General features: G+C 42.9%; 2 protein-coding genes across 5 annotated transcripts in view; both read left to right on the top strand.

Moving 5' to 3' along the window:
• LOC310816215 (protocadherin alpha-C2-like) overlaps positions 1-14,313 on the top strand; it is a gene marked incomplete at its 5' end in the record, with an annotated part of 112,204 nt that overhangs the window by 29,310 nt on the left and 68,581 nt on the right. The window contains one exon of one of the 4 annotated variants that reach the window (XM_083686275.1): positions 590-2,971. The exons of 1 other annotated variant lie outside the window; for it this stretch is intronic. In XM_083686275.1, coding sequence (XP_083542401.1) covers positions 590-2,971 — 2,382 coding nt within the window. Of the gene's footprint in view, positions 1-589; positions 2,972-4,229; positions 6,612-11,603; positions 13,986-14,313 lie in introns of those variants that run through there. 2 more of the 4 variants (XM_083686274.1, XM_083686273.1) reach the window with 2 other exon arrangements.
• LOC310816579 (protocadherin alpha-3-like) lies at positions 7,929-10,337 on the top strand (the record flags this gene model as incomplete). Its single annotated transcript, XM_083686833.1, has 1 exon — positions 7,929-10,337. One exon carries the CDS (start codon positions 7,929-7,931, stop codon positions 10,335-10,337), a length of 2,409 nt encoding a protein of 802 aa, XP_083542959.1.

The raw sequence follows: 14,313 nt of genomic DNA, 5'->3' as shown, positions 1-14,313 counted from the left end.
AATATTAGGTATTTCCTAGGTATAGGCTAATTGGGTAGTAACAGTGGGAATTCTTCACTTCAAAGAATAAAACTCACGTTGACACTTTCTGGTAGGTTCCTATTGGTATGCTCGTTTTAATGAATCACAAAGAAATAAACAATGAATGCATGGATTATGATTAAGTAGCCTGTTACCAATTAACCGTAATGTTTTAAGTTAAGAGGCCTTTACTCATTGTTGTACCGCAAAATGAGATTCCACGAAAAGAGTGAAAAGACCCACAGTTAGAGAGTGACATGGTATCTTTTACAAGAAGAGGTGATAGCCCCATAATTGTCTTTTCATCTCTGTCGTAATACCAACACGCCACGCGGTGTCTCCGTTGACCGTAGCATTGAGATATTATATTTAGAATTTCGAGGCCCCTCCCAGTTTCAGAGGGTGAGCAGATTTCTCCGGGCTTTGTTACAAACAGACGCAGGACGAGAACGAGACCATCAGTCTGTCTATCGTCTAGAATTTAATCTAGATATCTTTGACAATACCTTGATTATTTTACGGATATTCGTGTTTTTGGATCTATGCTTTGTTCACGTTCGATGGAATCATGTCTCTCCCGAATAGAAGGAGCTCTATTGTGACGTATTTAGTGCTTGTGCTGCTGGAGTGTCACTGGGAAGCGGTCTCCGGGCAGCTCTCCTACTCCGTCTCAGAGGAGGTAAACCCGGGAACTTCTGTGGGAAATATCGCCAAGGATCTAAATCTTAATGTTCAGGATTTGGAGTCGCGTATGTTTCAGATTGTCACCGGGTCCAAGAGAAAGTATTTCGAGGTAAATCTAAAGACTGGAGTTCTCTATGTGAATGAGAGAATAGACAGAGAGGAGCTGTGCGCGAAGGCTGTTAAATGCACTGTCAGTGTAGAGGCCGTTATAAATGATCCTTTGAAACTGTACCGTATAGAAATCAACATTTTGGATGTTAATGATAATGCTCCTTCTTTTAGTGAGACATTGCAATCTCTAAATATTGCTGAGAGTACTCTACCAGGGGTTAAATTCGCTCTTTTAGATGTGTCTGATTTGGATGTTGGTAAGAATACTGTCAACTCTTACACGCTTAGTCCTAATGAACATTTCTCTTTAGCGGTCCACAAAGGAGGAGAGAGTGTGTATGCTGAGTTAGTGCTGCAGAAAGCTTTAGACCGAGAGAAACAGCCTGCGATCCAGCTCACACTTACCGCTGTAGACGGAGGGACTCCACCAAAGTCGGGTACCTCACAAATTGTGATTCATGTTTTAGATATTAATGATAACCCACCAATATTTAGTAGTTCATTGTATAAGACTCGCATTTTCGAGAACGTAGCTATAGGGACAACAGTGATCACTCTGAATGCGACCGACGCCGATGAAGGCCAAAACAGTGACATAGTGTACTCTCTTAGAACTAAAGGCCAAGATCATGTATTGGATGTATTTCATATCGACCCAAAAACAGGCACAGTTACTATTAAAGGTAATGTTGACTTTGAGGAAAACCCTGCCTTTGAGATCCATGCCCAGGCCAGTGACAGAGGCCAGCCTCCGATGGCTGCGCATTGTAAAGTGCTGGTAGAAGTGGTGGACCTCAACGACAATGCCCCTGAGATCACTGTAACGTCACTCATGAACACAGTGAAGGAGGACGCTAAGATGGGCACCGCCATCGCTCTGGTCTCAGTCCTCGATAAAGATGGAGGGAAAAATAGCAAGGTTAAGTGTGATATTGTGAATAAAGTCCCCTTTAAATTGGAGACAAACTATGAAAACTATTATTCTTTAGTGGTTGATGGCCGTCTAGACAGAGAGAGCGCCCCTCTGTACAATATTACAATCGCAGGAACGGATGAAGGGACTCCGCCTCTATCCAGCACCAGCGTTATTACTGTATACGTTTCTGATGTTAATGACAACGCTCCACGCTTCTCAGAACCCGTGATTAATGTTTATGTCAAAGAAAACAGTCCGGTAAATGCGTTAATTAAAACCGTGTCTGCTGTTGATGCTGACGTCAATGAAAATGGACAGATGACTTACTCATTTTTAGAGAGGAACAGTAACTCCGTGCCTCTGTCAACAATGGTGAATATAAACTCAGAGACTGGAGATATAGTCAGCCTGCAATCTTTTAACTACGAGGAGTTAAAAACTTTCCAGTTTAAAGTTCAGGCCACAGACTCTGGTGTTCCTCCGCTCAGCAGCAATGTGACTGTGAACGTTTTTATCCTGGATGAGAATGACAACAGTCCCGGGATTCTCGCGCCCTATTCTGAGCACGGCTCCGTTAACACGGAGAACATTCCCTATTCTGCAGAAGCGGGCTACTTTGTGGCCAAGATCAGGGCTGTAGACGCCGACTCTGGCTACAATGCGCTGCTTTCTTATCACATCTCTGAGCCCAAGGGAACCAGCCTCTTCCGAATCGGAACCAGCACCGGGGAAATACGGACTAAGAGGAGAATGAGTGACAATGACCAGAAAACTCACCCGCTGGTCGTGTTGGTTTCTGATAACGGAGACCCCTCACTGTCAGCGACTGTGTCTATTGATGTGGTGGTGGTTGAAAGCACAGGGGAAATACAGACTAAATTCAGACATGTGCCGATAAAGGATGATAACTTCTCTGATTTAAACCTGTATTTGCTGATCGCCATTGTCTCGGTGTCAGTGATATTTCTACTGAGCCTCGTCAGTTTAATAGCTGTAAAATGCCACGGGACAGACGGCAGTTTCAGCAGGTACAGCGCCCCAATGATCACCACACATCCTGACGGGAGCTGGTCTTACTCTAAATCTACTCAGCAGTATGACGTGTGTTTCAGCTCAGACACGCTGAAGAGTGACGTAGTGGTTTTCCCCGCACCGTATCCGCCTGCAGATGCAGAACTGATCAGTATTAACGGAGGAGACACTTTTAACCGGACTCAAACATTACCAAACACAGAAAAGGTAAGATGCAGCGCATATATTGATACTCGTCAACACTGTAAACTGTCCTTCTTTCATGTTTACAAAAGCATGGGCTCTGCTCTGCCTTGCTCTTAAATAGTTATTAAGTAGTTGTAAAAAAAAAAATATTCCAAGTTGGCTTTAGTTAAGGACACTGTGAGACCGGGTGCTTCAGTGTGGTTGCTATCCATGGTCCTGAAATGCATCTCGTTCTTTTTAGGGGTTTGCAATTGGGCTTTGTTGACTTTTGGTGTGTGTTTATTTTGCCTTAACACATTGAACTGATGTTTCAGTCATTAAATGTCTCGTTCTCATTAAACATAATGCTGCTGTCTTGAACCAGTTTGTCAGTTGGTTGATGCTTGTGGAGATTGAAAGAAAGCTCTAGTCACTCATCTGAATGTGTGTGATTGCTTTAGAGGTTTCTACCATGTTTAGCGAGCACTTGAGATAAAGTTATGTGTTTACATATTGAAAAAGCACTCTTGAATGTTGACTTAGCTTTGAGAAAAACATTTGCAAATGTAAGCCTGTTTATGGGTGGGGGTTCTCACTTGCTGCATGGAAATCGATTTTTACAAGAAAATACTTCCCCAAAACACCCACTGGGAAGATCAGAAAACACTGGTTGCACGTTACTGTATTTCAGCCTATAGGCCTAGGGTAAACCCTCTACTGTCAAATATTAGGTATTTCCTCGGTAGGATAAGTTTGTAGTAATATTGGCATATTTACTTCAATGAACACAAAACACAAATGGAAACTTCCTGCTGGGTTCCTATCGGTATGGTAGTTTTAATGAATTACACAGAAATAAACAAGGAATTCATGGATTGTTATTGAGTAGTCAAATTACCAGTTAACCGTGCCTATTAAGTAAACAGGCCTTACGGAAACAACAAAATACAAGGGAAAGAGTGAATCGGCCTCCAGTGAGGGAGTGATATTGTATCTTTTCCTTAAGTGATAACCCCATAATTGTCTGTTCAACTTTGTCGTAATTCCAAACCGCCACACGGTGTCTCCGTTGACCGTAGCATTGAGATATTATATTTAGAATCTCGAGGCCCCTCCCAGTTTCAGAGGGTGAGCAGATTTCTCCGTGCTTTGTTACAAAGAGACGCAGGAGGAGAGCGAGACCGTCAGTCTTTATACCGTCTAAAATGTCATCTAGATATATTTGTCAATAGGCTACCTTGATTTATTTTACGGATATTCGTGTTTTTGGATCTATGATTGGCTCACTTTCGATGGAATCATGTCTTTACCGAATAGAAGGGGCTCTATTGTGACGTATTTAGTGCTTATGCTGCTGGAGTGTCACTGGGAAGCGGTCTCCGGGCAGCTCTCCTACTCCGTCTCAGAGGAGGTAAACCCGGGAAATTCTGTGGGAAATATCGCCAAGGATCTAAACCTCAATGTTCAGGATTTGGAGTCGCGTATGTTTCAGATTGTCACCGGGTCCAAGAGAAAATATTTCGAGGTAAATCTAAAGACTGGAGTTCTCTATGTGAATGACAGAATAGACAGAGAGGAACTCTGTGTGAATACTCCTAAATGCACTGTTAGTGTCGAGGCCGTTATCAATAATCCTTTGAAGCTTTACCGTGTGGAAATTAATATTTTAGATGTTAATGATAATGCACCATCATTTCGTGGGAAATCACAAACGATAGACATCGCCGAAAACACTTCCCCAGGTGTTCGATTTCCGTTGTTAGACGCATCTGATGTGGATGTGGGAAAGAATGGTCTTAGTACCTACAAGCTTAGTTCTAATGAACATTTCTCTTTAGCGGTGCACAAAGGAGGAGAGAGTGTGTCTGCTGAGTTGGTGCTGCAGAAATCTTTAGACCGAGAGAAACAGCCTGTGATCCAGCTCACTATGACCGCTGTGGACGGAGGAAATCCACCCAGATCAGGGACATTAGATATCATAGTAAACGTTTTGGATAGTAATGATAATGCACCCGTTTTCAGTATGTCATTGTATAAGACACGAATTTTCGAAAATGCAGTCATTGGGACTACAGTTTTAACTTTAAATGCGACGGACTCAGACGAGGGCACAAATAGTGAGGTTGTTTATTCTGTGAGCAAAAATGAGAAAGATTATATATTGGAGATATTCCACATTGATCCAAATACTGGAACAATTACTGTTAAAGGCAGTATTGACTTTGAGGAAAACCCTGCCTTTGAGATACGAGCCCAGGCGAGTGACAGAGGCCAGCCTCCGATGGTAGCGCATTGTAAAGTGCTGGTAGAGGTGGTGGACCTCAACGACAATGCCCCTGAGATCACTGTGGCGTCACTATTAGACACAGTGAAGGAGGACGTTAAGATGGGCACCGCCATCGCTCTGGTCTCAGTCCTCGATAAAGATGGAGGCAAAAACGGTGTGGTCAATTGTGATATTGCAAATAAGGTACCGTTTAAGTTGGAAACAAACTATAAAAACTATTATTCTTTAGTGGTTGATGGGCCTCTAGACAGAGAGAGCTTTTCTCAGTACAACGTCACCATCACTGCTACAGATGAAGGGACTCCGCCTCTCTCCAGCACCAGCGTTATTACTGTACACGTTTCTGATGTTAATGACAACACTCCACGCTTCTCAGAACCCGTGATTAATGTTTATGTCAAAGAAAACAGTCCGGTAAATGCGTTGATTAAAACAGTATCTGCTGTTGATGCTGACGTCAGTGTAAATGGGCAGGTGACCTACTCATTTTTAGAGAGGAACAGTAACTCCGTGCCTCTGTCTACAATGGTAAATATAAACTCAGAGACAGGAGATATAGTCAGCCTGCAGTCGTTTAACTATGAGGAGTTAAAAACGTTCCAGTTTAAAGTTCAGGCCACAGACTCTGGTGTTCCTCCGCTCAGCAGCAACGTGACTGTGAACGTTTTTATCCTGGATGAGAATGACAACAGTCCCGGGATTCTCGCGCCCTATTCTGAGCACGGCTCCGTTAACACTGAGAACATTCCCTATTCTGCTGAAGCGGGCTACTTTGTGGCCAAGATCAGGGCTGTAGATGCCGACTCTGGCTACAATGCGCTGCTTTCTTATCACATCTCTGAGCCCAAGGGAACCAGCCTCTTCCGAATCGGAACCAGCACCGGGGAAATACGGACTAAGAGGAGAATGAGTGACAATGACCAGAAAACTCACCCGCTGGTCGTGTTGGTTTCTGATAACGGAGAACCCTCACTGTCAGCGACTGTGTCTATTGATGTGGTGGTGGTTGAAAGCACAGGTGAAATACAGACTAAATTCAGACATGTGCCGATAAAGGATGATAACTTCTCTGATTTAAACCTGTATTTACTGATCGCCATTGTCTCGGTGTCAGTGATATTTCTACTGAGCCTCGTCAGTTTAATAGCTGTAAAATGCCACGGGACAGACGGCAGTTTCAGCAGGTACAGCGCCCCAATGATCACCACACATCCTGACGGGAGCTGGTCTTACTCTAAATCTACTCAGCAGTATGACGTGTGTTTCAGCTCAGACACGCTGAAGAGTGACGTAGTGGTTTTCCCCGCACCTTATCCGCCTGCAGATGCAGAACTGATCAGTATTAACGGAGGAGACACTTTTAACCGAACTCAAACATTACCCAACAAAGAGAAGGTAAGATGCTGCGTATATGTAGATGTTCCTTTACATTGAACAATGTCCTTCTTTCATGTTTCAAAACTCATGGGCTCTGCTCTGTCTTGTTCGTAAATAGTTAAGTTATTTATTTTCTCTCTCAATGAATGATCAACGAAATCATCGACATTTTAAATGCTACAAGTTGTAAAAACATATTTCTAGTCGGCTGCAGTTAAGAACATTGAGAACAGGTGCTTCATTGTGGTCGCTTTCCATGGTCCTGAAATGTTTCTCGGCCTTTTTAAGTGTTTGTAATTGAGCTTTGTTGACTTTTGGTGTATGTTTAATTTTTTAATATATTAAACTGATGTTTCAGTCATCAAGTGTCTCGTTCTCATGAAACATAATGCTGCTGTCTTGAACCAGTTTGTCAGTTGGTTGATGCTTGTGGAGATTGGAGCAAAGCTTTAGTCACTTATCTGAATGTGTGTGATTTATTTCGAGGTTTCTACCATGTTTAGAGAGTACTTGAAACAAAGTTATGTGTTTACATATTGAAAAAAACATTCTTGAATATTGAATTAGCTTCGTGAAAAGCATTAACAAGTATAGGCCTGTTTAGGGATGGCGGGCTCTCACTAGCTGAATGGAATTCGATTTTACAAGAAGATACTCCCCCAAACACTCACTGGGAAGATCAGAAACCACTGGTTGCATGTTACTGTATTGTAGCCTATAGGCCTACGGTAAACCCTCTACTGGCAAATATTAGGTATTTCCTAGGTATAGGCTAATTGGGTAGTAACAGTGGGAATTCTTCACTTCAAAGAATAAAACTCACGTTGACACTTTCTGGTAGGTTCCTATTGGTATGCTCGTTTTAATGAATCACAAAGAAATAAACAATGAATGCATGGATTATGATTAAGTAGCCTGTTACCAATTAACCGTAATGTTTTAAGTTAAGAGGCCTTTACTCATTGTTGTACCGCAAAATGAGATTCCACGAAAAGAGTGAAAAGACCCACAGTTAGAGAGTGACATGGTATCTTTTACAAGAAGAGGTGATAGCCCCATAATTGTCTTTTCATCTCTGTCGTAATACCAACACGCCACGCGGTGTCTCCGTTGACCGTAGCATTGAGATATTATATTTAGAATTTCGAGGCCCCTCCCAGTTTCAGAGGGTGAGCAGATTTCTCCGGGCTTTGTTACAAACAGACGCAGGACGAGAACGAGACCATCAGTCTGTCTATCGTCTAGAATTTAATCTAGATATCTTTGACAATACCTTGATTATTTTACGGATATTCGTGTTTTTGGATCTATGCTTTGTTCACGTTCGATGGAATCATGTCTCTCCCGAATAGAAGGAGCTCTATTGTGACGTATTTAGTGCTTGTGCTGCTGGAGTGTCACTGGGAAGCGGTCTCCGGGCAGCTCTCCTACTCCGTCTCAGAGGAGGTAAACCCGGGAACTTCTGTGGGAAATATCGCCAAGGATCTAAATCTTAATGTTCAGGATTTGGAGTCGCGTATGTTTCAGATTGTCACCGGGTCCAAGAGAAAGTATTTCGAGGTAAATCTAAAGACTGGAGTTCTCTATGTGAATGAGAGAATAGACAGAGAGGAGCTGTGCGCGAAGGCTGTTAAATGCACTGTCAGTGTAGAGGCCGTTATAAATGATCCTTTGAAACTGTACCGTATAGAAATCAACATTTTGGATGTTAATGATAATGCTCCTTCTTTTAGTGAGACATTGCAATCTCTAAATATTGCTGAGAGTACTCTACCAGGGGTTAAATTCGCTCTTTTAGATGTGTCTGATTTGGATGTTGGTAAGAATACTGTCAACTCTTACACGCTTAGTCCTAATGAACATTTCTCTTTAGCGGTCCACAAAGGAGGAGAGAGTGTGTATGCTGAGTTAGTGCTGCAGAAAGCTTTAGACCGAGAGAAACAGCCTGCGATCCAGCTCACACTTACCGCTGTAGACGGAGGGACTCCACCAAAGTCGGGTACCTCACAAATTGTGATTCATGTTTTAGATATTAATGATAACCCACCAATATTTAGTAGTTCATTGTATAAGACTCGCATTTTCGAGAACGTAGCTATAGGGACAACAGTGATCACTCTGAATGCGACCGACGCCGATGAAGGCCAAAACAGTGACATAGTGTACTCTCTTAGAACTAAAGGCCAAGATCATGTATTGGATGTATTTCATATCGACCCAAAAACAGGCACAGTTACTATTAAAGGTAATGTTGACTTTGAGGAAAACCCTGCCTTTGAGATCCATGCCCAGGCCAGTGACAGAGGCCAGCCTCCGATGGCTGCGCATTGTAAAGTGCTGGTAGAAGTGGTGGACCTCAACGACAATGCCCCTGAGATCACTGTAACGTCACTCATGAACACAGTGAAGGAGGACGCTAAGATGGGCACCGCCATCGCTCTGGTCTCAGTCCTCGATAAAGATGGAGGGAAAAATAGCAAGGTTAAGTGTGATATTGTGAATAAAGTCCCCTTTAAATTGGAGACAAACTATGAAAACTATTATTCTTTAGTGGTTGATGGCCGTCTAGACAGAGAGAGCGCCCCTCTGTACAATATTACAATCGCAGGAACGGATGAAGGGACTCCGCCTCTATCCAGCACCAGCGTTATTACTGTATACGTTTCTGATGTTAATGACAACGCTCCACGCTTCTCAGAACCCGTGATTAATGTTTATGTCAAAGAAAACAGTCCGGTAAATGCGTTAATTAAAACCGTGTCTGCTGTTGATGCTGACGTCAATGAAAATGGACAGATGACTTACTCATTTTTAGAGAGGAACAGTAACTCCGTGCCTCTGTCAACAATGGTGAATATAAACTCAGAGACTGGAGATATAGTCAGCCTGCAATCTTTTAACTACGAGGAGTTAAAAACTTTCCAGTTTAAAGTTCAGGCCACAGACTCTGGTGTTCCTCCGCTCAGCAGCAATGTGACTGTGAACGTTTTTATCCTGGATGAGAATGACAACAGTCCCGGGATTCTCGCGCCCTATTCTGAGCACGGCTCCGTTAACACGGAGAACATTCCCTATTCTGCAGAAGCGGGCTACTTTGTGGCCAAGATCAGGGCTGTAGACGCCGACTCTGGCTACAATGCGCTGCTTTCTTATCACATCTCTGAGCCCAAGGGAACCAGCCTCTTCCGAATCGGAACCAGCACCGGGGAAATACGGACTAAGAGGAGAATGAGTGACAATGACCAGAAAACTCACCCGCTGGTCGTGTTGGTTTCTGATAACGGAGACCCCTCACTGTCAGCGACTGTGTCTATTGATGTGGTGGTGGTTGAAAGCACAGGGGAAATACAGACTAAATTCAGACATGTGCCGATAAAGGATGATAACTTCTCTGATTTAAACCTGTATTTGCTGATCGCCATTGTCTCGGTGTCAGTGATATTTCTACTGAGCCTCGTCAGTTTAATAGCTGTAAAATGCCACGGGACAGACGGCAGTTTCAGCAGGTACAGCGCCCCAATGATCACCACACATCCTGACGGGAGCTGGTCTTACTCTAAATCTACTCAGCAGTATGACGTGTGTTTCAGCTCAGACACGCTGAAGAGTGACGTAGTGGTTTTCCCCGCACCTTATCCGCCTGCAGATGCAGAACTGATCAGTATTAACGGAGGAGACACTTTTAACCGGACTCAAACATTACCCAACAAAGAGAAGGTAAGATGCAGCCTATACAGTATGTAGATTCTGAAAATTGTTCTTCTTTGCTCATGTTTCCAAAAGCCAGGAGTCTGCCCTGCCTTGCTCTTAAATGTATATGAATTTGTTGTAATCGCGTATTACTAGTTGGCTGTAGTTAAGCATATTGTGAGAACGTCGTGTTTCAGAGAACCAAGCGCCGCTATCCATGGTACTGAAATGTACCTTTTTAAGTGTTGACTCCTTGACTGGGTGAGCTTTGTTGACTTTTGGTGTCTGTTTAATTTGCCTCAACATATTGAACTGACATTTTAGTTATCATGTTATACTTGTGTCTGGCTCTCATGAAAAATAATGCTGCTGTCTTGAACCAGTTTGTCAGTTGGTTGATGCTTGTGGTAATTGAAGCAAAGCTTTAGTCACTTATCTGACTGTGTGCCATTGCGTTAGAGGTTTCTACCACAAACTACGTTTAGAGAGCATTTGAAATAAAGTTATGTGTTTACATATATTGAAAATGCATTCTTGAATGTTGAATTACCTTTGAGAAAAGCATTTACAAGTATAGGCCTGTTTAGGGGTGGTGGTTGTCACTAGCTACATGGAAATCGATTTTACAAGCAAATACTCCCCCAAAACACCCATTGGAAAGATCAGAAAACACGTGTTGCACTTTACTGTATTTTAGCCTATAGGCCTATGGTAAACCCTCTACTGGCAGATATAAGGGATTTATTAAGTATAGGTATAGGCTTATTTGGTAGTAGCAATGGGAATTATTTACTTAAAAGAATAAAACACACATTGAAACTTTCTGGTAGGTTCCTTTTGACAGGCCTATACTCGTTTTAATGAATCACGAAGAAATAAACAAATAATTGTTATGAAGTAGTCTATTATCAATTAACCATAATGTTTAATTTAACAGGCCTTTCTAGTCATTGTTGTACCGCAAGATGAAAAATGAATAGGCCCACAGCTAGGGATTGAAATTGTATGTTTTCCATGAAGAGGTGATAGCCCCATAATTGTCTTTTCAACTTTGTCGTAATACCAAACCGCCACGCGGTGTCTCCGTTGACCGTAGCATTGAGATATTATATTTAGAATTTCGAGGCCCCTCCCAGTTTCAGAGGGTGAGCAGATTTCTCCGGGCTTTGTTACAAACAGACGCAAGACGAGAACCAGTGGCTAGAGACCATCATTCTTTATATCTTTTAGAATTTCATCTAGATATCTTCTTCAAAGCCTTGATTATTTAACGGATATACGTGTCTTTGGATCTATGCTTTGTTCACGTTCGATGGAATCATGTCTCTACCGAATAGAAGGAGCTCTATTGTGACGTATTTGGTGCTTGTGCTGCTGGAGTGTCACTGGGAAGCGGTGTCCGGGCAGCTCTCCTACTCCGTTTCAGAGGAGGTAAACCCGGGGACTTCTGTGGGAAATATCGCCAAGGATCTAAACCTCAATGTTCAGGATTTGGAGTCGCGTATGTTTCAGATTGTCACCGGGTCCAAGAGAAAGTATTTCGAGGTAAATCTAAAGACTGGAGTTCTCTATGTGAATGAGAGAATAGACAGAGAGGAGCTGTGCGCGAAGGCTCCTACATGCACTGTCAGTGTCGAGGCCGTTATAAATGATCCACTGAAGCTTTACCGTGTGGAAGTTGCAATTGTAGATGTTAATGATAATGCACCGTCGTTCAGTGCGAAATCACAAGTCGTGGATATTACCGAAAACACTTCACCGGGTACGAGATTCCCACTGTCTGATGCGTACGATGCCGATAATGGTAGAAATGCATTGAACACATACAAGCTGAGCACAAATGATTACTTCTCCCTAGCCGTGCATAAAGGAGGAGAGAGTGTGTCTGCCGAGTTGGTGTTACAGAAAGCTTTAGACCGAGAGAAACAGCCTGTGATCAAGCTCACATTGACCGCTGTAGATGGAGGAAATCCGCCTAAATCAGGGACATCGGACATTATAATTAATGTTCTAGATATTAATGATAACGCTCCAGTTTTCAGTAGTTCATTGTATAAGACTCGTGTTTTCGAAAATGTTCCCATAGGGACGACAGTGATCATTCTGAATGCGACAGATGCGGATGAGGGAACAAATGGTGAGATCGTTTACTCATTAAGACAGAAAGACCAGGATTATTTGTTGGACATTTTTCATATTGATCCAATTACAGGTGCAATAGCAGTAAAAGGAATTGTTGACTTTGAGAAAAACAATGCTTTTGAGGTCCGTGTACAAGCACATGACGGCGCACAACCGCCTATGACCTCTCACTCAAAACTACTGATAGAGGTTATTGATGTAAACGACAATGCCCCTGAAATCACTGTGACGTCACTCGTAAACACAGTGAAAGAGGATTCAAAGATTGGCACTGCCATCGCTCTGGTCTCAGTCCTCGATAAAGACGGAGGCAAAAATGGCATGGTTAAATGTGATATAGCAAATAATGTACCGTTTAAACTGGAGACAAACTACAGAAACTATTATTCTTTAGTGGTTGATGGGCCTCTAGACAGAGAGAGCTTTTCTCAGTACAACGTCACCATCACAGCTACAGATGAAGGGACTCCGCCTCTCTCCAGCACCAGCGTTATTACTGTACACGTTTCTGATGTTAATGACAACGCTCCACGCTTCTCAGAACCCGTGATTAATGTTTATGTCAAAGAAAACAGTCCGGTAAATGCGTTGATTAAAACAGTATCTGCTGTTGATGCTGACGTCAGTGAAAATGGACAGATGACCTACTCATTTATAGAGAGGAACAGTAACTCTGTGCCTCTGTCTACAATGGTAAATATAAACTCAGAGACTGGAGATATAGTCAGCCTGCAGTCATTTAACTATGAGGAGTTAAAAACGTTCCAGTTTAAAGTTCAGGCCACAGACTCTGGTGTTCCTCCGCTCAGCAGCAACGTGACTGTGAACGTTTTTATCCTGGATGAGAATGACAACAGTCCCGGGATTCTCGCGCCCTATTCTGAGCACGGCTCCGTTAACACGGAGAACATTCCCTATTCTGCTGAAGCGGGCTACTTTGTGGCCAAGATCAGGGCTGTAGACGCCGACTCTGGCTACAATGCGCTGCTTTCTTATCACATCTCTGAGCCCAAGGGAACCAACCTCTTCCGAATCGGAACCAGCACCGGGGAAATACGGACTAAGAGGCGAATGAGTGACAATGACCAGAAAACTCACCCGTTGGTCGTGTTGGTTTCTGATAACGGAGACCCCTCACTGTCAGCGACTGTGTCTATTGATGTGGTGGTGGTTGAAAGCACAGGTGAAATACAGACTAAATTCAGACATGTGCCGAAAAAGGATGAGAACTTCTCTGATTTAAACCTGTATTTGCTGATCGCCATTGTTTCGGTGTCAGTGATATTTCTACTGAGCCTCGTCAGTTTAATAGCTGTAAAATGCCACAGGACAGACGGCAGTTTCAGCAGGTACAGCGCCCCAATGATCACCACACATCCTGACGGGAGCTGGTCTTACTCTAAATCTACTCAGCAGTATGACGTGTGTTTCAGCTCAGACACACTGAAGAGTGACGTAGTGGTTTTCCCCGCACCTTATCCACCTGCGGATGCAGAGCTGATCAGTATTAACGGAGGAGACACTTTTAATCGTACTCAAACATTACCCAACAACGAGAAGGTAAGACATGCAGTTAATAGTGAACAGTGAATTTCGTTTTTGTCCCAGATTTAGAGAGCAAGTTGTCAGTATTATTTTGCACCCCTAAATGGTTTAAAGACGATGTTTTCTCACATTTTGCTACTCATCTCAATCATCGAGGATTTATTGGCATTTTCAATTATATCCAGATTGTAAAACTAAGGTTTACTGTTTGTAGGGTGTCGAAAGAAAGGTATAAGCGCTGTCCATGGTTCTGAAACAGACCACGGCTTTTTGTAGCTGGCCAGTTATTCATGTGGGTGAACTTTTGTATGGATTTGATTGTTTGTTTGGCAACTCCTAATTT

Source organism: Argentina silus, assembly GCF_951799395.1.
Source record: "Argentina silus genome assembly, chromosome: 15".
NCBI classification, from domain to species: Eukaryota; Metazoa; Chordata; class Actinopteri; order Argentiniformes; family Argentinidae; genus Argentina; species Argentina silus.
This window is presented reverse-complemented; position numbering and strand designations above follow the sequence as displayed.